General features: G+C 28.2%; 1 protein-coding gene across 1 annotated transcript in view; it reads left to right on the top strand.

Annotated features, from left to right (window-relative positions):
- Positions 1–27,872, top strand: part of LOC121127656 (putative receptor-type tyrosine-protein phosphatase mosPTP-1) — a 290,744-nt gene that overhangs the window by 147,747 nt on the left and 115,125 nt on the right. The window contains exon 2 of the mRNA XM_071892815.1: positions 2,609–3,133. Within this exon, the coding sequence (XP_071748916.1) occupies positions 2,609–3,133 (525 nt within the window). The remainder of the gene's footprint in view (positions 1–2,608; positions 3,134–27,872) is intronic.

Below are 27,872 nucleotides of genomic sequence, written 5' to 3'. Positions count from 1 at the left end.
ATATCGAAATATGAATTAATTTCAATCACTCAATCTGAATGAATTAGTAAGTGTTCAGATTTCAATGGAGCAGTTGGTATCCTTAAGTACCAAAAAAATGAATTTTTGAAAGGTTTAAAACTTAAATCATCCTCTATTAGAATTGCTATGTAGTAATTAAATATTTATGGACCTGTCAAAACAGACAAGTGATTATTCAACCTTTTAAAATTAAATTAAAAAAACACTTATGTTTCATTATTTTTAAATGTTATTTTAATTGCTTTTGTCACAAGGTTTTTAACAAAATGTGTTCTGTCAAAGCAATAACCTTTAAATATGAAAGAAAATACATAAACAAGTAAAGCACAGTAAAAACCAAACTAATATTGTATTCAGGCTTAATATATGTAAGTATATACAAATATGATGAACATTGTTGGCATGACACATTTCCTAAGAAATGGTCATTACTTATTTCATGTTATTATTTGTTACTTAGATGTTGACGTAAGGCTCTGCTACTCCTTGTAAGTATATTTGTCATATGTTAATCAAATTTATTTGAGTGTTTTTATATTGATACTATAGATTACCAAAAGTACAAATATAAGTTATATATTATGTGTATAGCGAAGAAATAAAGCTATAAAAGAACAAAAACAAGCTAAAAGGTGAACTCAATAGAGCTCAAAACCTCCAATTAAAATTAAATTTATTGATGTATCTTAATTTATTTTAAAGTTCAGATAGATTATACTTTTAATTTTCAATGTTCTTTTAATTACTTAAATAGAGTTGCACAGATTAAGTATAAGTAATAATTAAGATTATACAATTACTCTTTCTGATTTAGGAATTAACTTTAAAGTTCATATACACATTAAAATGGATTGTTTTTCAAAGTTTTTCAAATTTCAATTACGGCTAGTTTAATTTTCTGATGATGTAATCTTTAGGTAGCACATCTATATGATTTTTTTAAAAGAAACAAAAATCATTCATTAAAAATAAAATTTCACCATTATTAATTATGAAAGCCAATAGTATAACCTACAAAAAACATTAAAAGACTATGCCGATAAATATACTCCTTGGTGCAGAAATAGAGAATTACAAATACACATTTTGATTTTTTCTATCTGAAATTGTTAAAAAAAAAATATGGTCCATACGGAGGTCATCAAATTTTCTTTGGATAGGATATTATTTTTGAAAAAAAAACTTTTCTTAACATATTTTATATGTTAAAAAAATGTATATCAAGATTAATTAATGCATATTTATTAAAAACATATTTCTTAGTATCTTTATTTACAGCTAAGTAAAGTTTTTTTTGCCTTTTTTCATAATTTGTTCGATATTTTCGACCTAAATATAACGTTGTAAGTCAATTCAATTTTGCATAGGTGCATACCATCTGACAACATTTTGGAACTAGCAGTAATCAAAATTTGCAAAAAGTTGGAAATCCAACCGCTCTAATCTTTATTAAATATATTTTCTTTTTTCTAAGAGCTATCCAGATTCAAACCTATTGACATTGATTTCAAGATAATAATTTCCCCCGAGTTCGTTGTCTATGGAACTTCAAACTTCCATCTGTATTTCTTTCGTTTTGTCTTTTGACCTTTACGACACAAAATTTAAGTGGCTCTCACTGTGACCATATATAACATTATGTATTAAGTTTGATCAAAATATATCTGTGAATTTTTGTAATCAAGATGACTAACAAAAAAACTAACAGAGGCAAAATTATATCATCAGTTCAACTTCATTAAATTCATGTAAATGATTAAAATACTTGTATACAGCTTTACAATGTTTATAATAGTTCTTTTGTTTTTTTTGTCCTTTAAGGGTATAAAAGATATTGTTAGGTAGCATTCAATAATTTGTCGTTTCTTACTTTTATAAAAGGTAACAAAATCATCTTAGTAAAGCATGATTCCAAAATAGTTTTAAAAATAAAGTAATATCTAGATTTATAAAATTTAAGTATAAACACTCCCATAAAATGATGCATAGGATTCCTTTTATAGCACAAAAACATTATCCCTTTTTTTTTCTTTTAAATTTGATCCCAACCTCCAGATTGTCATTTATTTTTGAGAGGGTAAACCCTTTTTTTAGTAAAAGTAAAAAATTTACACATCTTTGTGAAATCCGAAATTTAAACTTGATATTGATTATCTTTTTAAAAGATTGCTAATCCGTCAATCATATGTTCTAAATATATTCAATCAAGAAAAAAGTAGAAGGATTAAAAATGTGTTGTCGCTTAAAATATAATAAAGTAAATAAAAAACTGGTAAAATAATCTTAATTTTTAATCCATTTATTCATGACATTATTTGGAATTGTGTTACATTAAATTAAATGGATCCCTAAATTTAATCTAAAAAAAAATGTAAAAAAAAAAATGCCAAAAAACTGTCAAAAACTTTTCTGTTTCTTTTTAATTAAGAAAAATGAGTTTAATTTATCATCAGTTTTAGAACGTGATGTAAATGCATTTGTAAGTACCCATAACATAGATATAACAATATATTAGGGTTATTTACAAAGAGTATTTTTATTTTCTTACGTTAAATATAAAATATCTTCTTCTTTTCTTTTTTTTTAGATGAGGGAAGCCTTCCCCCTATACCCATAAAGGAGATTTATTCGCTTGTGGAATCAAACGCATCCATACCCTGTCCTGATGCTCTAGGAGAAAATAAAAACTCCATACGTTCATTGGACTGGATATGTGCTGGTTGCACTCATCACCTAGACTCTGAGTATCAGGATCCCGATGATGGGCCTTCACGGCACTCTTACCATCTCAGACATCGATCCCGAGAAGATGATGAATTCGACAACCCGAATAGCGAACTCGTTTCTATTACTCCACAAGTTCCAACACGCTACGAGTTGACTCGGATTGCATCATTTGGACGAGAGAGGATTCTTCGTTACTTTGAACCAACACGAATGAGAGTTCCGCTACCACCTATGAGTAGTCGCCATCGGAATGAGAGATTGAGGAAAACAGAAAGATTCTATGGGCTGTATTTTTTGCCTCTGAGCGTCATGGATGAAGGAGATTACACGTGTATTGTGAATGGGAATTTGCGACCCTCCATGATTCTTCGACTCAAAGTACAAGGTATGTAAATACATACAATAGGTGTTATTTGTCATTTTTAAACATGGGGAAATTGTGTCAATCAGATAGACAAAAAATATCACAAAATAAGTTATGGTCATCCTTAATCGCTAAAATTTTTGAATTTTCAAAATAGGAGAAAATTTCATTAATAAAAATACTTATATCTTGCAGTTTAACTACATGTATTTGTTTTTCATGTATGCTCATTTGGTCAATTTTCCCATCCATAGTCAAAATATCCAAAAGAACCAATCATCTTCATTAAAGACAACTGCATGTATTAACAAATTTCATGATAAGAGCCTCCCTTTTTTAAACACAAATTATCGAATAAGATATTCTTAAGCTGATTGATGAATATAATTAGTCTTATCGTCTATTTTAAATGGTTCTTCTAATTAGCTATTTCCACGAATTATTTTTAAATTAACTATATACTTCATGAAACAAAATACAAATAAGAAATGCTATCCCTCAATCCATGCTTTTACATCATTGTCAAAACTTCAAATGCATAACTAAATATGCACAAATGTACGTACATATTATTGCAATGGCAAGTTTCTTTATTTATGATTAGTTTCTTAAAAGAAAATATTGAGATCCTTTTCGAATAAATTAATAATTAATTCTTTGTGCATATGTAATGTTTTATAAATTATTTATACATATGTATGTACATACAAAGGGCATTGAATCGTTATTTGCTATTCATGTATATATATATACATACAAATGAAAGGAATAACCAAAATAATAATATAAAGTTGATTCTAAATGGTACTTTTCATAATATTAATAATATATGTATATTTTGATGTCAAAAAAAGGGTTTTGAATAGAGCCTACAATATAAAAAAAAAGAGATTATTAAGTTCATATAAATTGGTTATTTCTTGTATTCAATGTTGTTTTTTTTTTTTCAATTTATGATAAATTATACTTTTTTGTACAGTATATTCATAGGAATACTGTGCGTCCAGACCTAAACTTTTTTAAAGTGTAGTTACTCGTAACTCATAAAAACAATCAGATTAATAATTTATTTTTGAGCTTGCGTTTTCCTTCAAATAAATATTCCGAAATGTTTGTTTATATCGATTTTCTTATAAATAAGGAAATCAACTTTGAATGGGCTTCGTCAAAAAAACATTTTGTGCAATTTGGATGTATACAAGACAATGAATGTCTCCCTAGGGTTGAGGGTCTCCTGAACCACCGTCTACATTACCATGGATATCTACAACGAGACAGAACAGAGTCCTTTGTAGCTTTCATCTTAGATTGAAGGTTGCTCCAGAGCCTCCTCGATTTGCGGTTAGAAAGAAAAGTTGAGGGATTGACATCGAGACTGTATGTTGTCCACATTCTCTTGTCCCAGAAAATAATGTTTTCTGCTAAGAAGATCTGAGTATTTTTTTGGCAGTGTGAGCAGGCATATAGATTTATTCAGAATATAATTCTAAATACATAATTATTCTATTATACTAATAAATATAGAATGCATGTTTCCTTGTTGTCAAGAAAGATCCTGATAATTCTAATTAGGTATAATTATCTTGCTATGGTTATAACGATGGAGCGTGAAATTGACTATATTATATACTAATCACTCTATATAAATCCGTTGAATTAAGGTAATCCACAAAGTCTCATCATTACACCCCCTCGAAAAAAAACCTATTAGGAACAAGCAGAATAATTAACTTCAGATCAGGGACAAGTTGTGATTACCAATTTTTACTTCACTATGATCCAGGATGTTTCGGAAGAAGATAATGTTATCTGTGGTGAAGCAAACCACTAAGAATATTTGCGGAGACACTCAAATGTCGGGAGTAGGGGAGACATAAGCGAGGAAAACTATAGAGCTCAGTACAGTTAGAGCAATCTGGAATCTGAATGGAAAGATGAGAACGACGGTTCTTTGCTTCTTTGTAACCTTCTTTCTTATACAAAACAGGCTGCAATACGTAGTCACTTATGGGACTCGAATCCTTGAGTTGTGTATCCAGCACTGTGAATGACTACCTCCATTGGATCTCAAGCCAAGTTATGAGAACCATACCAAATGACTTTTAAGTTATAGGTCTTTCAATATATTTTTGTGTGTTTTTTTTTTTTTGTTTTTTTTAATATGATTCACTTACATTTGAATATGTACTTTATTTCTAATAATTCTCCTTTGTGAGTTTTAAATTCACGTTCATTAATTTATTGAATAAATGCACATATATACGTACATATTTTATTATTATAGAAACCAGACATTGTTGGGTTTATATAACTCACCTATAACAATGATATACCGAAAGAATTTGTTTCTTACATTGAAACGAATTACGTTTGAAGAGAACAAGGTTGTAGAGAAAACCGACAGAGAGTACAACCGTAATTTTTCTATTGAAATTTAGAATATGTACACAAGGACTTAAGCTATAACGATTTGAACGAATAATACACTTTGGAAAAAGTTTAGATACATAACTAAATTTAAGTTAAAGTTCCACTCTACATGAATAGAATAATTTTAACATACCTATGCTTGATAATTACATACAATTTTACAACACAAGTACTTTAATTTTGGTTTATGAGCACTGTTATGATAGAGCCCATGCTTTAAAACTCAATATTTATTAATATCTTCCATCACTATGTATATTGACTAATATAATCAAAAAATGCTGTAGGGATGTAACTTTCAGAAGATAATTTAGCATATTTACAAGGTATATACGTTACTATGTTCCATTGCATGCTAAAAGACTTTAAATGTATTCCATGTGATAGGCCTATATACCTACTTACATTCATTACACAGTATTGTTAAGTTTATCAGTATATTGCATAACTATGTATAAAAAAGTTATACTTCTTAAAGTAAAAATACCAACAATTTTTATTAAAATGATATTTACGTAATTTAAATAGTAAATTAGGCAAGCATAATTAAATTTATGTATATGCTTATAAAATATATATTTTACAATTAGCAAAAGAGAAAAACTTAAAATGTAAAGAATAATTAGATAAGAGCAAACAATTTATGCATCTTAAAAAATATCAAATATTAAAATTTGGAGTAATAAAAATTAAAGAATATATATTTTTTGGAGTACTTAACAGATCCTTGCTCTACTTCAAGGCTTGCTTTATTTACTATATACTGCGTTAGTTAACTGGGATATCATAAACCCTGATATTTATATTAGTAGTTGGAGTCTATCGAAACATACCATGTTGTAAATTAGTTACTTTACGTCCATATTTACAAATATAATTTATTCTGGATGGGTAATAAAATGGATGATCATAGTTGTCAAGTGTGTATAAACGAAGAAGAGAGAGAGGAACGGACTAGAGTGTGACTAATGGCAGTCATGCATAGTGATGTATAATGATGAAAACCTTGTGTAGAATGGACATTTAAAAAAAATAGAAAATCAACATAGAAACCCTGACTATTTGAAGAATGTTTTGGAGGAGAGAAAGAATAATGATCCTGACGTTTCTTTATATCAGACACAATCAGCTGTACAAGGGAGGAGGGTAGAAGGAAATAAACAAGGACATTGGCAAAAGTTACTCCAATGTCAATCGTTAATTGTACTCTGAGTTCAAAATAGAAATTACTTTTATAACTCCGCAAATAATCCTTAGGGTAACGCGTTGTCCTTTATGGGCACACACAAATGTTTAATCAAGTTTTGAAAGTAATGGAATCTATTTCGGAGAGGATGTTCATTAGTCAAGAATTAATAATAATGATAGCTGCTAAGGAAAAAAAAATGCATTCTTCAGACTACTAATTGAAAAAAGAAAACAAAAAATATACAGGCTAGCTAAAAAATACACAGGATTTTCATCACTGGTGATGCATATTGTATCATCACAGTTATCATTTTTTTAAATTCCTGAGTAGTAAACTTAATTTTATAAATAGTTTTATTTGTATTTACAACATGATTTAACCTTCGTGTCTACTTACAAATAAAAGACTGAAAGTAGCCCCAATAATTTGTACTTGAGTTATAATTGTATGTCCTTTATGGACTCAAAGTAGAGTTGGAGATTAACTTTTGAGTAATTCTTACCAATGTTCTTGTTCATTTCTTTCTCCGCCTCCTCCTTCTTCAACGCTAATTGTAGCTTACCCCCTCCAAAACATTCTTCAAATTAGCAGGGTTACCATGTTGATTTTTTTTAAGATGCCCATTAAATAAACAATTTTCATCACTAATAATGCACTACACATCAAATGGAATATATATATATATTATTTAAACTATTTAGTCTTTCCTAAAAACAAAACTTGTTTTCAAAATAATATCATAAACTGTTGATAATCATCTGAAATTTGAAAAAATAAATAGTGTATGAATAGAGAATAAATAATTTTATCTCAGAAAGATTGAAAGCTTTTAAAAAAAAATCCTTTTTTTTTTTTAAACTGAATTTTTAGTTTATTCATTCTATGTTGGTATTCGACGTTAAGAAAAAGGACATATAAATAAAAAATAAAAAAATGCATACTTCTTCTATTTATCATTTTGATTGTGTAATTATATCATTAACGTACATTGTTAGTTTGGATTTTATTGCTGACTACTATAGTAGAGTGTGTGGGACCGACTTGTGCAGTAATTGATTCCCGAGAAAAATTTCGCCCATATTTTCGAAAATAAAAGAGGCAGTGAATTGAAATTTTTACTGGTTTATTGGGATGTCATTAGCTATATCATGTTTCAAAATAGCCTCCTTTGGCTGCCAGCATGGCCTCGACCCCGGTGTGGAAGGACAATCATGTACTCCTAAAAAAATATCCCCTCATATCCTCCCACTCCTTGTCCATCGTAGCCTTCAGGGACTCCAAATTGGGTCGAGGGGTCACAGAAGCCTTCTTCTTAATGTCAACTCACACCCCATAGTCAAGAAGTCTCAGATCCAGGCTTGGCAGCGGGCAAACGTCCTTAGACCAGAATCCCTTTACAGGAGTCCACAGGATTATAACTTGCAGGTGGCTTAGTCTTTGTAATTTTTTTAAATATTACATTTTTTGAAAATAAATTCAAAAATGATATATCAAATATTCAATTTTTGGAAAAAAATTATGTAAATTCATAGCTATTTACATACATAAATTATTTTATTTTGAAATAAAATTTCTAATATTATTATTTCTTTTTCTAAATTTCAAAAATTAGACATCTTTGTTATGATCTTCATCAAGCTCCTGTCTATTTTCTCCTTCGCCGAGTCCAAAAAGGCCGCAGACAGAATTTTGTTCACACCACTGCTGCCCGAACTCCATGCAAGGTTCAGACCATTATTTTTCAGCTTCTTAACCTTGAACACGAGCCTTTCCGAGCAGCCGACGATCTTGACAATTTCTGCCACCTTGATATGGGCGTCGAGCAAGTCGGATATCCTTTTTCTTTGAATCTCCATCGTCGCTCTCGATCGTAATACGAAAGTTATTTTTAAGAAAAAAAAAATTCAAATTGGCTTATAGAATAAGCTTATGTACCTTAAAATATTTTAAAATAAAGGGTACGAACTCTAAACTAGGTTAAATCCAACTGCATGATTTGTTGCCGCACATTGTATATATACATGATAAAATAGTACAGATATGCATATATTACAAAACACATTCATACATTTTGGTGAAATAATATTCATAACTTTTTTTTTTACAAAGGGTATACTCGTAATTCATCATAAAATTTGTTTCTTTTCCTTTTTGAATAATGAGTGTAATTATTTATTACATAAAAGGTACAAATCCTTTATTGAAAACCAAAAAATTCCTTCAGTAATTCTTTACTTTTTTGATATAGTAAAATTCTCTTGAGAACCCCAATTGGAATGATGAAAAAAAAAATTCCACAATATACAAAAGTTATGAAAGAATTTTTAAGAAATTCTGATTTATAATGTATTTTCTATTAAATCAATAAAGAAAGTTTTTTTGGTATTCAAAAAAGTTGCTCATGTTGAAAACATTTTACATAATAGATTAATACATACATATATATATTGACGTAGAAAAACTTATTTTTTCCTTTATTCAAGAATGTTGTAATTATGTTTGAATTAATAATGTCCAATCTCACATAAATATGTATCCAACTTTTTAAATAAACATACCATTCAATTAGTTCTTTACATATCATTTTAACAATCTGTTAGTAAAATAGAATGTTAAATATACATCTTGAAATTTATAAAAATGTGTCTTATTCCTCAAAATGTTATCGAAAATACTTTTCAGTATGCTCCTGAAACTCTAAATTAGACTATATCTATACTTATCTTGATAATATTTTGTTTATGACTTATTAGTGGATTGTCAAAAAAATCGAGGTAAAGTGAATTAAATTAACTGTTTAGCTTCAATGCCGTTTTTTTTTTTTTTTTTTTTTAATGGCAGGACTGAGCCAAACAATAATAGCTATAAAATGCAATATTTTAGCCATTATTTAATATAGGACATGCAACTTTATTCAAAATTAATTGGAAGTCAAATTACATTCCCAAAATTGGAATAAAGTAATGAACATTTAATGGAAGTGTTAATAAAATAATTTAAATTTGATCTTTTCTCTCGAAAAATATCAAATTAAAATTTAGTTGAAATCCCAAACATATGTTGTTAATATTATTTTAAAATAAGTATTTTTATTTTTCAATGTATTTTATTAATAATAGGATTTTTTCTTTGTTCATTATTCCTTTTATATTTACAAAGCAATTATGTAAATACATTTACATAAATAAACATTATAGTTTAAAGATATTGCTTCATAAAAGAACTTTTTAAATTTCTATCAAAGGGACCTGTCGACAAATAAAACACAAAATAGCATATTTTAAGTAACAGTTTAGGTTTTTAGCATTTTAATTGATAAAACAATAGTAAAACAGTGATACAATTTAAATTACGTATTTATTGTAAGGATTTGAATATATGTCCTGTAATTAAATACAATATATTTTTTGGGGGTATTTAATAGCGTTATAAAAAGAAAATTCACTAACTGAGGTTTAATAATTTCACTTATTCAAATGTTCACATTTTTATGGTTAGATAACAAAATTTGTTTTTGGGGTATTAGTTGTTGTGTTTTAAATAATGTTCAGTTTATCAAACTATAGGTTTGGTATAATTGTGCCATTGTTTTGAATTAAATTAAGGATCTCTTTTTTTCTTCAATGTTTGCAGTTGTAATATAAAATATTTCTATAGAACTGACTGCAAAAGTCTTTAAACTTTATTATGCAATTTTTGAAATACTTTTAACTATCAAAATATATTTTCTTCCATACAGTCAAGTAGATTTAATATTTAATATATTATCATACTTTAAATATATGCTGACATGTATACAAGTCTTGCTATAATTTTTGATAAGTTTTTGTTTTAAAAATTAACTGTTATATATATATATATATATACATAATGTAGTTGCTTGTTTTATGTATTTGAAAGAGTTTTTTAGTTGACACATTTTCATTTTTTGCAAGTTTCTTTGAGTGGTGATTCGACACTTTTGTAAAATAAACTACCAAAAGGTTGCATTAGCTACAACTTTTTGAGTGCAGAATAAAAAAAGAGCTTAATCATGCAAAATGTTCAAGAATTTTTTATTTCTTTTTTTGAATTATTTGATTGTTTGAATTGAAATTATTAATGAAGATATCTACTGTTAAATGAAGAACAGTCCAACATTTGAAGATAAGGTTGTACTTTTAAATCTTTTTATGTCTTTTTCTTTGTCTTTTAAGTTTCTACAATGTAAATGACTATGTGCCCTCAACTCATGATAAAAGTTACAATAACAGATGCATGTTCCATTTATTATGATCAACATCATAAAAAAACTCAAAAAAACTGCCATCGTTTTTGTTTTTAATAAGTAATTTATTCTTTTTTTGTGTGTAGCACGTGTAACATATTGATAAAAGTAAGTACAGCTAATTTATGAGAAGCCTGCTTAATCATACAAAATTTAAATTGCCAAAACATATACTTTATAAACTGTACATACGTATTAGAGTAAAATATCTATTCAGCTTATTGAAATATATTACAAACATTGAAAGGTAGTCTGTCTTTCAGTAAAATACTCCTATTTATATCAATTTTCCTCAAGTAGAGTAAATAATTTTAAAAATATATTATTAATTTGAAATGACAATGTCCATTTTTTTTTAAATTTAGTCTGAGTATCTTAATAAAATAAAAAATATTATTACAAGTTAATCAATATTTATTGTTATAAATTTGAAAAGATATTTTACTGTGATGACAGTTCTACATTAAGGGCAAACTATAAGCTGTTTTTTTTTTAAATAAACTCAAAAAGATCAAAGAATAAGTTGGCCTTGAGGGATGTAACTTGTGCTCCTGAGTGTGAGTTCCAAAAATTGATCTAACGAAATTTGAACTTGGTACATTGTGATGCCTTTTTTTCTGCTTAGTTAGTTTCTTGACAGTGACGTCATATGCTCATTTTTAAGCCAAATGGTGTTTGTTCATCACAAGTTATAATTGACAACATGCATTATATGTGAGAAATATGTGATGTAGTCCATCACTGGTATGGAAATAATGAAAGTTGAAACATGACGTCACAGAGCAGCAAACTTTATTATAGGAAGGTCTTATTTCATAAGCGATGACTTAATTTTAACAATTTATTTATTAGGGCTAATTATGGGTTTAAGGCTAACTTGTTAGAACATGCATTAGTCCCTAGTTAATACCTGATGTATTAATCTATCCCAGAGAGTGAAATAAGCCTGCAATATCTTTTTTGAAGCATATTTTTGCTCCAACTGCAATGTAAATTATTATCTACAGTGTGGTTGAGCAAATTGTAGACAAACGGATATACAACAAACATGTTCAACTTAGTTTAAAGCCTTATAGTTTAGAGAGCTTACATTTACATTTCAAATTGATTACACATGACTGCACTCATAGCCTCCACTCTTGACTGGAATCTGGAACATATACTGGACACAAACTCCTTGGTCATGCAGGCCATTTCCTCATAAATGAGGCCTTCTATGCTTTAGAATTTGGATGGGAGAGTGTAGACTGCCTTTCTCTCCAGATTGTGTTTTCTAAAGACAATTTATGTGGGATCGTGCACAATTAGTTACAAAGTTATTATTTGTTTTTGGAAAAAACAAAAACATCTAGAATTTTTATTATCAAGGTGTTGAAGAATGCTTGTAATAGGCTCTTATTATTCAACGATTAATAGAAAAAGGAAAATGGAAGGGATGTGAAGATGTCTTCTTTGAAACAAGACAAGCATGACTTCCATAATAAATAAGAAATTTTAAACAAAATTTAATATTTATTTCTACAACTTACTAATATCGATCATTAGAACCCAAATATAAAAAATAAAGAAAAAAACCTATTTTGTTCCCACTGACGTTGATAGTATGTATCATATGTAAAAACAACTTACTATGATCAAACCCAGCTTTATACTCCTAAAATATGCATTTTACTATTTGGGTGGAAAAAGAGTCCAGGTATGTATTTGAATTAAGATTTGAAGAGATGTAACAAAGCATAAAATTTAATGATGTAATAAAATTATAACTTTAAATTTTTAATTCAGAAGTAGCCTACCCTACCCTGGCTTTCATCATTTAGGGAGAAAGGAGGCTAAGCCCCAAAAAATTATCGATATTATATATATTTATACAAGCAAAGGTTGCCCTCATTACAGGTCTGGGTAATGAAAACAAAGAATTAAGGTTGAAAAAATGAGACATAGAAAGAAATGTAGAAAGATGCAATGAATGAAGAGAACATGGAAGAAACAGAGAGAAGGAATAAGATATAGAAAGAGAGAAAGAAAATGAAGTATTATTTTGGTCAAAAATAGGCTCTTAATGACCTCCGCGAGCTCACAAAAATATCGTAGGAACAATTTTGGTTACTTTATACGTCTATTTCCTTAATTTCAGACTGATCTGACGGGGTCCCCAGTGCACACAGACAAAACCGTTCAAAACTTTATCGCCAAGAATCTCCCCAAGAACGTTGCTTACTGGGCTGAGGACTTACAGGCACCCCTAACCACCTTGACTACAGCATATAGATCATATTGAGGTCAAGCCCTGTAAATTTCACCACCCAACGTGAAATCCCTCATTGCCGCGGTGGACAAGGCCTGGGCCTCAATTTCCTCTAGCTTCTTACGAATACGCTGAACAGTCTGTAAATTCACTCCTAAGGTTGAACCAATCGTTGAATTGGAGATTTGACCTCCATTATTAACCAATGCCATGACTACGGCAAACCTTGGAAGCTCCTCGTTCCACTTATAGCTCTTTATCTCCCCATATGATGACGGCATGATGCTTACTGAACTACGTATCGGCAGCTGACGAGAATAGCTTTCCTATTTGGTAACCGATTTTTTATTTGATAATGTCGTCTTCAAGTTATCAAGGTTTAAAGTAGGGGATAATTTGATCCCCGCTTCCTGTACATTGATACGCCAAATGGGGAATTTTTATTTCGACATCCCGGTGTGTGATAATACTTAAAAGATATGCTGAATAAAATGGGGCCTTCAAAAACTTCAAGGAGGGATCCAGCCACCTTCCTCCAAATAATATAGTTTTGCTAATTTTTTTAAACAAAAAAAAATTACTTCTTGATTATTACACAAAAAGTATTAGTCTAATATAAGCAGATGAATTTTTATTTGTTAGTTATATTATAATGAAATGGGATTGCGTACGTTTAATTACTTAATGGTTCATCATAACTGCCTACATAAAGCAACTCCTAAATAGGATTATCGTCCTTACAGTGTTAAAAATAACTAACACATATGTACATAAATTCGTTGTAAGTAGAAGGAGCAATATATCATAAAGTTTTCTTATAGATACGGTAAATGTTTATTGCTTTACAAAATGAAATAAGTTTATATGTGGTTGCAACCTAATATGTTTTTAATGGCTATAATGCCTAGTCAAGTATATCTCTTCTTTTTTTTTTTTTTTTTTTTGCATATTTTTGTGAGAAGCCTCCTTTAAATTATGGGGTATTATTATTATTGTTTGTGTATTTCTGCTTTTCAATGCCATGTTGGTTTCTTTATTAAATCCGAAAATAAGAATCAAGTAAATGACTATTCCATTATGTAAAATTTATTTTTATTCAAATTTGAATTGTGCCTTTTTCAAACATTTTGATTGACACTCAATTTATACTTTCAGCGATATAATAAATGTAAAAAAAAGTTAATGTTTGACACTTATTCATTTTTTAACTTTGTAAATAATCACTGTTTATAGATATAAGACGGTTAAAATCGTTTTTAACATGTTACCATTGTACAGTGCTTTAAAAAGTAAATAATTTGTACTTTTTATCTTCGACAAAACTCACACCGAGTGTTTCCTAGAGTAATGCGGTTGCTTCCAAAATTAGAATTCCTTTTCAGAATCAGCTGAATCTAATTTTGGTATTGCCGCAAGGTAAGTAGAGCACAAATTCAAAATCTTCAAACATCAACAAGTATTCTTATTAAAATGTGAACACAAATTATTATCGTGTGTAAGAGAGAATATGACACCAAAAAATAATTTCCGGGAAGTCTACTTTTTTTGTGACATTTTCCCCTTTCAAAAAAAAAATATTATATTTCTCTTCGTTTTGATTAGGAAAAGGGTATAAATTTATAAATAAATTCCCTAAATTCAAACACATATTGACGTCTTTACAATTATCCCATCTGCGAACTCACATTTACAAATTAGATACAGTAAAAAGTTCTGAGCGTTTTTGGCTAGATGTCTTTTGTGAGATCCATCTCACGGTTAATATATTGCATTAAAATCAAGTTCAAATTATTGTTAAAGGTTAAGCCTACACATAAAAAAAATGTTAATTTACAGTTTTCTGTTTGGTGAAGCCTGTTGTTTGTTGTAGCTTTCCAAAATGGAGGTAAAAAAGAGAACATTCGATACAATATTCAGTATCCCTACGAACAAGCTAAAAAGGTGGAGCAAATGGCCAAAAAAACTCCTGTTGTTTATGGACTTAATGTAGTATCGAATGCAACAGCAAAGCGGTGTAACCAAAGATTCTGTTCTGGTAATATGGCCGTCGAAAATGTAGATTGAATAATGGAAATCTTCGAATTGAATTTACATATGATCAATTATGTAAATTGCCCAGGAACTGAAGATTATCCAGAAAACTTTGTAAAGCTATCTAAATCTGATAATCCTAACTATCCTTTATAATCGAAATAAAGCGAAAAAACACGCAGGACTCTTACTTTAATTATTAAGTACATTGTGTGCTTGACATTCAGTATTAATTTGTGTTAAAATATAAATCCTTTAAAATGATGCGACAGATTATTTTCAAACTGTTTAAATTATTTTCAGGAGTCAATTTGTATCGACTTAGTTTTAAATTTTAGTCTTACGTGTATACCAGATATACTTATGTCCAGTACAATTAATAGAGAGTAAAAAATGTATAAAGTGGTTTTTTTCGACCAAATACGATAATCAAAGCATATAACGGTCGACTTATAGTTAGTAAAAGTACTTCCATTAGAATATGAATGCTATAATTTTAAAAATAGCGTAAAAGTGTAGAATAAAATAACCCAAAAATATTCCTTGAAAATATATATATTTGGTTTTCGGAAGTGAATTGTGTTGTGATCAGACCCTTTATTACGTATCCAGGCTGAGGGAGTTAGGTATATCTTTTTCTTTAAAAATATGTTAAGTGTAAAACATCCTTATCAATACGTCTATGATACAAAGTGACGAAACCTAGTTGTTGGATTTTCCATAAATAGTTGTCATTATCTCGCTATGAAGAAAAAAAAGACACAAACAAAGCTTCAACTTTTTTCGGTACTTAGTCAGATAGTTTCTCGAAGAGTTCAAGATCCTCAGATCCATATATTAGGATCGGGAGGAAATTCAAGAAAAGTTTAATAATTTACCAGAGACTATGTGTATTTTGAAACTACTTTAAATCACTTGTAAGTTCCATTTCCATATGTAAGGCTAATTTTTGTCTACTTAATTATTTAAAATCCTCTCACACATACAAAAGTAATATATAACTCATATAATTTTACAGATATTTTCTCTAACTGGACAATTTATGTTTATCAAAAGTAAAGATTTCAAAAGTTTTTTTTTAATATTATAGTAATGATTTAAGATAGTGAAATAACATATTTTGACAATTTAATATAATTTATTATTTTATAAATATAAATGCAGATGCTTTTTTTTTTTTGCATCAAGATGTTATGATTTTCTCTGCTCTCAATGCTCATTAAATGTAATTCATAGTTATAAATCTTTCCCTTGTCAAGTAAATGCTCAGAAGATGAACAAAGATTATGAAACTAAGGTTTTATAAATGATATATTGATATATAGCCGTACATACACATTTTATTCATTCTTACAATTATATTTCCGAAATGACAGATAAGATATATAATTTCTTTTTTGTCTAGACAGTAAACTAATTAATAAGTAAATGCTTTTCTTAACTTTTTGATATATAATTAATAAAAAGTTTGTAAAGAGGAGAAGACATGAAATTGAAACCTCAATATCATTTTCAATATTTGACTTAGTGTATCATCAATTTCAACATTTGCTTATAAGTCATATTTAAAATAAAAATTGAAAACTTGATTGTTTTCTTTCTTTGTCCTTGTTTTGTTTAATGTGGAATAGGCTTGGAATAGAAAAAGAAGAAAATACTATCTAATATTTTATTAATCAAAAAAGTGTGAAATTATTTTTTACTAATTGCTAAAATATGTTCAATTTATTGAGTAAACTCCTCATGTTCATGTTATAAAGAACAATTCATATATTTCCTCACTGATGGAACTTCCCACATAAAATATATTTTTAGAATTAATTATCACCATATCATGTTTTAATGTATTATCTGCACATTGTGTATAAAGAAATAGTGTAGTAAATAAATCTATTTTTCAAATAAAGGGGTTATTAATGTGTATCTCTTGTTGTATAAATATGATTAGTTTACGTTACATGCTATTAGAAGGATTAAGATTTTACTCCAATTTTTTTTAAAGACAGTTTTTTATGGTTTCACTCATTGTTAACACCAACAAAAAAAACTGGGCCTTATTTTGAAGCTTTTCTTCGATAAAGGTGAACGCACCAGCCAGGTGGCTGAAAATGTGATTATTATTATTGTTCTGATAGTTTAACTGCCAATCAAGTGCAATTTATTTTATTGTCGATTTCGTTCTAGTAATTTTGATTTCAATGATCCAGCCTGCCTTGGAAAGTCAATTTTTATCAAGTTAAAGGCTTCGATATTATGAGATGCACATGGTGTAATATCCATGAAAATACCACCAACAACTAATAAAATAAAGTGTTTGGTGGACAAAATAATGGGACCATTTGAAAAATAAGAAAGAGCTGTTTCACCTGGATAACACACCGTTTCACAGGTCAATCAAACTAATGGCATACTTACATAAATTTATTGTTGAATTGGTTCAACATCCACCTTTATCTCCAGATTTGGTTCTCGGCCACTACTGAATATTTGGAGACCTACAAAAATGCTCACCAATAAAATCTTATGGCTGAAACTAAGGACTATTTTAAGGCAAAAAATAAATCAGTTGTAGAAGTAGCTATCAAATGTTAACACTGACCCGGAATGATTATGGTGCTCTTGATGTAGATTATATTGACGAATAAAGACAATTTTGAAAAGAAAAAATGCATTTGCTTTGTTAAACAAGGGTCTTTTAAATCATTTTGATACAAAGTCCGTATCGTAATCATCCTTGCTGCCAAGTTGTGTAAAGGTAGCATGGATGGTTTGAAGATATATTTCACCTGGACTCTAAGAAATTATTGTAATAAAGTTATGGGCTCTTCTTTTTTAAGACTGTCTATATTAACCTTTATGGAACATTTGGCTTTCCTTGAATAAACATTTATCTTTACCATTTAATTCATCTTTGATGTGTAACTTTTTTTAGCCTTTGGCCACGAAGCAAATAATATGTTATGCTGAAAAGTATTCTATTTATAGCTATATTGAAAATCACATAGAAAGTTTCATGATATATTTTGAGACAAATACAATTTATGACCGTCAAAATTCAACACATTCTTATGATAATTTTAGAACATAATCCTGAGTTATTTTTGCTTAAAAGTTATGAGCATCAAACCAATCTTTGATGTACGTCATTATAAATATAAACAATTTCAAAACAAATCAAAGATAGTCTTAATTTGTTTATTATATTTATACATACATATCTACAATAGAGTGTGGTCTAAGAAACCCACTTCAATCAAACCAAAATCATAACTTATCACAACATGAATTTAGGCATTTTTAACAATATTCTCCAATATTGTTTTTTGTGTGGAATTCGAAGGGCTCCTTCCGGATAAAGATACCGTCCAATGATAAAATTACCCCAAAAATGATCACATACGGACGAAAAAAAAATAGCTAAAAGTACTTATGAAAAAAAAAAACTTATTTCATCAAAACTTCGATTGTTTATTTAAAACCTGTTAAATTAATTCATTTTCTGTTGCTAGTTAAGTAATACTATGCATATTTTTTGCAAATTCTTATTTTTGATGAAAAAAAAATGAATTGGAAACCTATGATGTATATATTTTATATATATAAATATATTGCATAACTTCAAAGGAGAAAAAAAATCATTTTTGTTTTTAAAATGTTCAAGATCGAATAGGAATTTCTTTGCAATTACAAAAATGATTCATATATTTTCTATTCATGATAATGTAACCAAATATTAAAATTATAAAATTTAATCCCTGCATTAAAGTCGATATTGTGATTCCAACCAGATTATAAAAAACTCAAAATTACTTGACCTGTAACATTTCTTAATTGCTGCGTAATTAAAAAATGCCCTTTGTTTGATGAAACTTTTAGATTATTATAAATAAAAATATCGACACATCATTGAGCACAAATTAGTAACTATCATCATGGCTTCCGGAACAAAGACAAATCAGGGATCCTTTTTTGTTTGGAATTCCATACCATATACCCTGGAATATTATCCCAAGTATGCTAGATTTACTGAAATACTACTTCCATGTTAAAAATCAACAGCCGAATGGGGTAAACATATAAGGAAAATAACATTTTCAAATCATTGAAATCTTTCCTTCTAATTTCAAAATTATTTTGAAGAGGGCATGCATTCCTTCTAACGACATAAAATACTTGACGCAAAAAGTTTGTAGAAGAGCCTAAAGACTGCAGTAAGAAAATAAATTTCCAAAGCGATCGAGTGATGAATATGTTGGTGAGTTGTTGGAGAAATTGTCAAAAATTTTGTCATTATTTAATGGTATTTCTATAAAAATAAGTAAATAAGTTATTTTGAAATTAACAACTATACTTTTAAGGGATACAAAAAAAAAAGATACCAATGAATGAATTTATTTTGTAAATGGATCCAAACTTTTCAAAGAAAATTAGGATTGAGTTCTCCATTGAAAAGAAAAAACAGCTAATCCTATAAAGAAAAATCTTAAGAATTTGTTCGAAATCACAAAAGGGAGGTCCAAGAGACTTAAAAAAAATGATGTAGAAAAGAAAACAATGCCGAACTTGGAGAAGAAAGAACAAGTCAAATCATGTTTAATGACCATTTTAATCAATATAAAATCAATTCGGATTATGACAGTCTTTTAAGTAATTAAGTAAGTGAAACAGAGAGATAATGCTGAGTCCCAAGAATCAAGCCAAATTCTAGTCATATATGGAATATAAATCGTTTGGCTTTCAATTTATTTGAAGCTTGTAACTCCACAAAATTTGCTTTCAGTACGAAGGTATGCAAGTAAGGTCAAAAAAGTAAAATCAAAATTTACTAAATGTAAAGGGAGCCAAAAGAATTCATAAGTATCCAGTTTTATGGCCTCAGAAATCTTTCAAATGTCTACCTGGATCTGAAAACCTGAAACTATAGAGGATCATATAACAGCAATTTTAAAAGCTTGAGCTAAAAACTACCATCTTTTTTCACCTATATCGGGAAAAACAGAGCATATTAAAAATGTACTATTTTCATTAGTAGGGTAACCTGGGAATCTTGATTCGATCAGAGTGATTGGTACTGATAAAACTGCAGTTTCTACAATGCACAAAAGTGGTTATTAATAGACTTTTGGAACTGAAATTAAATGCTACATTACAATGGGTTATTTGTATTCTTCATTTCTATAAATTGCATTTCAAAAAGGATTTTTGAATTTTATGATGGGAAGTTAAATGTATCAAGAACTTTAAAAGAAGTATAAGGAACCCTTGTATTAAACTTTTTTTATCATAAAGATCCAAATAACATTTGAATAAGTATCACAGAACAAATTTAGCAGTGATCAGAAGTGCATCAAGAATCATATGCTTAGTTGTTCAAAATGGACCAGATTCGGTTACCAGCTTATTTATCCAAAAATATTCAGGAATGGATCACAATGCAAGAGGGACTACAACTACAGCATCAATCCTCTTGAGGATTAACATCGAAACAAGAAATTGATTGAAATAACTAACAAGGTTGGTTATCATAATTCTTAAAGTTTATGCTTCAAAATATTTTCACATAAAGAAGTATCCTGTTATTAAGTATGGTTCTAAACACTTTCTGTGGGTTTTAAGTCAAGCAAATAAACATCCAACAAAAACAGGGGGGAAATGGTGCTGAAACATGATTCAAAGAGAACATAGAAAATATAATTTTAAGTGGTTATTTTATTCAGAGAAAAATACAATAAGGAATGTCGTCAGCATCATCATGGAGATTAGAGAAAGAAGAGAGACAGGATCAGTATGGCTATAGATACGACTAAGGGATCACTTGAACTTAAATACAAATGAAAAAAAAATTGTACTGCATTGCACTTTATACTCTATATTTTATACAAGAGATAAACCATCGAATTTTTTTAATAAGATGTTATTTCTTTTCATATACACTTTTAAAACTTTTATTTTAATCCAATTTTGATCATCTTTGGGTAAGTTTTATCATTAGGCGGAAGGTTTGACCGGAAGGAGCCCTTCAAATTCCGTTTGCACAAAAAAATATATTGCAAGGTATTCAAACTAATACCTAAATTAATGCTATGATAAGTTCGGATTTATTTTTTGGTTGAATTTGCTTTCACTTAAATTCAAAAAGTATTATATTAACTTCAAATTAGTTTCATTTATTTTACAAGAAACCAGACTGTATTCATTCCCAAACAAAAACATTTTTCTCTGAACTAAATGATTCTAAATAAAATAAAAATAATTTTTTTATTTTTCAAATTAATTTGGAAGCAAAAATGTTTGCTTTTATTACATTCTGTTCTGCTACATTTGAGTTGTCTCAAATTTACAAAAAAAACAATTGACAATACTAATAAAAAATAAAAAATTGGAAGGATCTGAAAAAATAATTTTTTAATTGGTGCACAAAATGTAAATTATTATCTATATAATAGTAAATATGAAGTTTTTCTCTTGTTATATAGCGTACTAAAAAGTATAGAAAACTTTTTTTTAAGATATTATATTAATCCTGTAACAATTTTAAAAGAAATGCAGGGACAAAAAATGGAAAAAGTGGAGAAAACTTATCAATATTTTTCTTGCATATATATCAATTACCGAATTTTCCAATTATTAAAAAAGAATATTATAAATAAATAAGAGTCTGATTTTTTTAATTAAAACTTATTAATTGTCATGTCATTTTTATCCATTGTTGTAATATGAGAATTGGTTGACGAAATGCTTGCAAGATTATTAAATAACCATTTCATGCCAGTTATTTTTTAGGACGAGGCTTCTTTACCCAACCAAACGACATCTAAAACAAAAATAAACAAGTTTTGTTATAATACCATATCTCTAATTGTAAAATGCCAAAGCCATAAAAGAAAGGCAATGTGGGTGTGATCTCCTCCTTGTGGGTATCAGTAGGAACAATATGGGTTATTTCTAACTTGTCTCCATGTGGCACTCTCTCATCCTTGACTTCAACCACCTGGACTTTGCAATTTAGAGTGTCTTAGAGAGGAACATCTCCCATATTTCTTTTCATATTATGGATTTACTTGGAACTGCTATCGTGACAGAGTGGTACGCCATGTACACGGCCTTCATCGACCAGAGCTGCCAATCTATTCTTCGGTGTGATGAGGCTGTCATTACTTGATAAGGAGGAAATGTTTAATAAGAAATATAGCTACATTTGCTATTAAAAAATATCACAAATGGTTTTTGAGTTGTGTTCTCTTGATTCCATAAAAACCACGTTTTTCGTATTGTAGTCATGCTCCTCTAAGTTTTGGGTCTCTACTCTGTAGGAAACAGAAAATGAATTCATTCTCTTGACTGGTATTCTTGTACGCTTAAAAATGCCTGCATTTTGACTTCTTTAATCATTTGTAACATTTTCTCTGACAAAATGTCAATTAAGAGCAGTCATTCGACTACTGAAATCAGTAGAAACAATAATATAAGTGTATGTCCTCCAAATTTATTGGTTTAATCTCAAACATCCTAAAGCAAAGAAAAAACAATTCAAATGACTTGTATGTATATAAAAAATTGTAATAAGTCAGTGTGGAATCAAATTATAAATCCCTGAGTTTTCAAAGGTAAGAAAATCAATTCAATATACTATGAAGGTTATGGATCATTAAGCTCAAACGTTCTTCTTTCTGTAAACTGTCAAAAAAACTATGCTTTATAAGCATTGTAATCAGTTGAGGTTATCAAATAAAAATAAATTATAGGAAAATTAAATTAAAAACTTAAACAAAGTAAAATCAATGTAAAAAAACATTATTATTTTGAAGTTGCACGTTCTAAATATTTTTGCAAAAAATAATTTAGGTGAAAGTTTTATGTTGAATTAATATATACAAGTATGTTATAGGTCCACAAAAACCAATAGTTATAGTAAAATAAAATTACAAATTGGTAATTTCGATAAACATTTAACAAGAAATATTTTTTTTTAAATCAATAGATAGGTTCAATAAAAACCTTTTCCTCAACAATATTATTTTATACCTACAATAATTTTAAAATATTATATTTCTTTTATCTTTGAAATTTTTACTTTTTAAAGATCAAAACTCTGACAGCTTTTCAATTTTCTTAAGGTGTAATATAATTCAAAAGAAGAGGAAAAAAATTTCAATTGACGAAAATAAGTATTATATTTTTATGAAATTGCTTTATATTTGTACAACTTCTAACACTGAAATGGTGAGAAAATTGGTCCGCAGAGTAAAATAAAAATGATCCAGGATTTAACACTTTGATCAACTCAAGGAACTGAGGGGTGCTAAAGGTTGTCGTATTCATTTTTTTATTAAGTCTTACGAATTGGAAAAAATGGACTAAAAAATTTCCAAACCTTTTTCTATTTTCAAAATGTTTTCCGGGACAAATAAGATGTGATATGTATTATTTTTTAATTAAATTTATTTTTTCATTTTTTTAATCAAAATACTATACAGTACAATACGATATGTGATAAGACAAAAAACAAATTATACATTTTAAAAATAATATAAAAAATTAGTATATTATGTACAAATAACAATAGTTCATTTTTTAAATCCATAATTTGAATTTTACATGATAAACATGTTGTAAAATTTTTTGAATTTTCTATGCGTACGGAAAATGTTTATATATTCTTATAAAATACACTTATTTAATCATAACTAATTTAACATGTATGCCACATAGGCACAATTGGTCTTCCGCAGCAAAGTATATATCAAATATTTTTAACTAAGCATTAAGCTTTCAATGACGACAAACAAATTACAACACAAAAAAGGCTCTAATTTCAAAACAAAATCGATGAGGAAATTAAATAAAAATAAATCAATTATAGTAATGAAATCTTTAGACTTGTTATCATTTTATTTTCTATATTCAAATCACAACTTTATCTACAAAAATTAAATGTATAAAAACATATGTGTAATAATTTTTAAAAGTGATCATATATTTTAATTTTTCAAATATGTAAATATAATAGCATGCTTTATTTGTATTTCAAATTATGGGAAACCCAAAGACTATGAATAATCAAGGGGTAAAAACTAATATGTTTTTTAGTTAATGAAAAGTTTTGAAAAATTGTAAATTCATTAATTATGGAATGTTTTATTTGAACTTATAATTCATGAAACATATATATAAATATATATTATACAATAATCTAGAATATCTATAAGCCAGCCAATCAGAACCTCTCTTGGGCCCATATCTGAGCTCAGATAAGTCAGATTATAGACCAGAACGACAAGTTTTTTGAGTTACAATTTTGGATACGTCAAATTAATGAAAGTCCTCCCAATAAGAAATAGACTTATCCTGATTCCTAATAAATAATTTGTAGAATCTCTTATATATTTGACTTAAAGGGAGGCAGGTGTTGTGTTATCCTTGTCCTCCTTGTTAACAACCTCTGAGAGAATAAGAACTTCCTTTGAGATTTGCATAGGCGATTCGTGGATGGGATGGAGCAAAAACTGAGCTTCATCCAGGATGATTCATGAAGGAAAATCTGGCCAGGAATTTGAATAGAAGGTTGAAATCCTTTTGGTCCAAATGCTGAAGAGTCTACAACATTTGGTTTCTTCAAGGGTTGTGACCTTTTGGATGGGCTCTAAAGAAACTCCTGAGATTAAGGGCTTATAAAGTTTTCCTCTCAGACATATGCACTAAAAATAACACAAATTTCAATTTCAAATAGATTGCCAACCAAGCACATGTCTGACCTACCAGAAATAAAGTCTATATCCATCAAAATTTAAAAAAACAGCAACAACATTTTAACAATACAATGATCTAGAATATCTAATTATAAATATTATTAATTAAACTGTCATAATATGATTTTTGGTTTTAAGGTATCTAAAAACCCTGAGAGTGTATTTAGAAAAAATAAAAGAAAGTTCTTAGTTGTAATATATTTGTACAATTTTTTAATAATTTAAAAATTATTTACCTCAATATTTATTAAAGTTTCAAATAAATGAAAAACAATTGAATCTTTTAGCAATAGAAGGATTCAATTTTCTCTCAAAGATCAATCTGCACACAAAATTTTCACTTTAACTTATTGGTAAGCTACAATTTAATTAAAAGAATGAATCTAACTATTTATCATGCGGGTATTAATAAAGGCATACATCCTACTATTCAAAGGTTCTAATTATGCATAACATTACCGAAATGAGGAACTTTAACTATAAGATAAATTTGAATATGTAAATAAAACTTGTACATAATGAATAGATAAAATAATTATTATAAGTATTAATAATAAAAGGTATTTACCTGGATCTTTATGCCTTTTTATCTACTTCTTAATATTTACATATACTCCAAATAAAAAGATATCTATGTACATATATTCCTTGCAATGTAGGTTTTATATTTCAAGATATCTCTAGAGGATACAAAATTAAGATACAGCAATGTAAAAAAGTACTAGACTGGATAAAGGAATTTAAGCAGAAAAAGATCAAATTTAAGATATGTAGGTTTACATATAACCAATTAGACCATTGGCTTTGAAAGTGCAAGGTACAAGAAAGTGTGTGTAGATGGGAGGATAATATATGTTAAAAAATGTTTTAAAATATGTTTTTTTGAAAAAAAAAAAAATATACTATTCATTTAATAGATACAAAGAAAATATAAATAAAAAGCCAAGGAAGGAAACACTTCTCCAGTTGATTTTTTTATTTGATGAGAGAGTATACCTATCGACAATTATTGTATAATTATATATCAAACTTTTCCATTCCATATTTGAACTGATATTGTTGAACCTCATGTTTTCTTCTTTATTTGCTAAAGTGTCTCTTTGTTATAAAAAAATCAAGTTACATTTATTGAACAGACTTAATTCCCTCAAGGAATGTTGATTTGCCAATTCTGGTTACAAAATTTCAGCACCACTAGTCGGTCCCTCAGTTTTTTAACATATAAGATTATTTGCAGAAAAGCTTTTACACCTTTCAAAATCCAATTCAAATTACAAAATGCTACGTCATATATAAAAAACACTTACTTTTGCTTTCTAGAACGTGGTTTTTATTGGATATAAACCCAAATCAAATGTCATTTATTGTTTTAAAAGGTCGTCCAAAGCTTAAACGAAATTAAATGAAAAATTAAATACATAAAATTGAAGATTCATGTGCCACAATATTTTTAGCAATTTATGCTTAAGCATAGATCGCACTCATTTCTACATGTTTTTATACCCTAGTAGGTATTCATTAAATATATAAACCGTTTACAGATTCAAAATGACCCTAAATAAAATAAATCTCAAATTTTATTACCTTGTGAATAATTTAAAGGTGTTTTTGTTGTAGTAACATACTAAAACCTCAGATTTACGAGATATATAGTATTCAAACTCTAAGAATGATTCAATTCGTTCTGATACACGAACACCTGAATCATGATATATAAAAGTACAAAACGACATTTTAATTATAACTTTATATATATATATCAATTTATTATATAGAAACCCATACAAAAATTACAACAATGGACCTTCTTTTTAGAGTTTTTTCCCTGATTCATTGTTTTTTGGCTATATTCGTTTTTTGAATGAAGATGACTATTCATTTATTTCATATAATTGTATGAAAATAAGTTAAACGATTATAAAGCAACAAAAGTCAAATAAGTTAATAATTTATGGCCATCGGCAAACATGCTATTGGCAGTACATGTCTCGTGATCTTGACACATTAGCATCTCTTTTCGACAAGATATAAATACATGTCTATGATCTTTATAAGAATACAATTGCTTTTAATAACATGAAAAAAAAATATACTTCAGTAAATTATAAATATGAAATACAGTCAAAAACATAAAGTTACTTGGTCTCACAATTCCACCCCTATTAAGTTCTTAAAAAAAAGAATCAATAATTTTATGGCAGCATTATCATCGATAAAAAAAGTAAGATGAGCTGTGCCTATCCCTACAACATTCATTTATTCCTAAAATAGATTTTGTAGGATCCATTCCTATGTCCATTTTACATTTAAAGATTTTATATTAGAACCATGAAGGAACTACAATGCTAAACTGATTTTAGTTTTGAATCAAATAATTTATTATCTTTTAAGATGGATTATGGATTTTCAGTATGCAGTGGGGTAGATCCATTTCCAAATTCGCTTAAAAAAATCATAGTTGATCGAATGCCCATCCGTCAGGATGGCTACTAGTCTAAATCCGACGTCAGTTACAAATTTAAAAACATTGAAGAATCATTTTTACGTAACTTTTGAATCAATTCTCGATAGAAGAACCATTGCAACTACGTGGTTATACCTACTTGGGGCACTTTTTAACATAAAAGATAACATCGTTTTGGTCGATCCATTGTCCTCATATCTGTAGATCTGTACTCTAGGGAGTTCAACTCTTTAAGCAAAATACATATTGTCAAATCTACTAATCAGATGTTGAGATATATATTCCTTCTTCCATTGATAAAATGCTGGTGAGTCTTTTGATACATTTTTCTAAAAGGAAAAACTTTTAATCCAAACAAAGTTATTTTGTTGATAGAAAGTCA

This window comes from Lepeophtheirus salmonis, chromosome 13 (genome assembly GCF_016086655.4).
Source record: "Lepeophtheirus salmonis chromosome 13, UVic_Lsal_1.4, whole genome shotgun sequence".
Classification (NCBI taxonomy): domain Eukaryota; kingdom Metazoa; phylum Arthropoda; class Copepoda; order Siphonostomatoida; family Caligidae; genus Lepeophtheirus; species Lepeophtheirus salmonis.
Note: the sequence above shows the minus strand (reverse complement) of the source record. Positions and strands in the feature narration are given on the sequence as shown.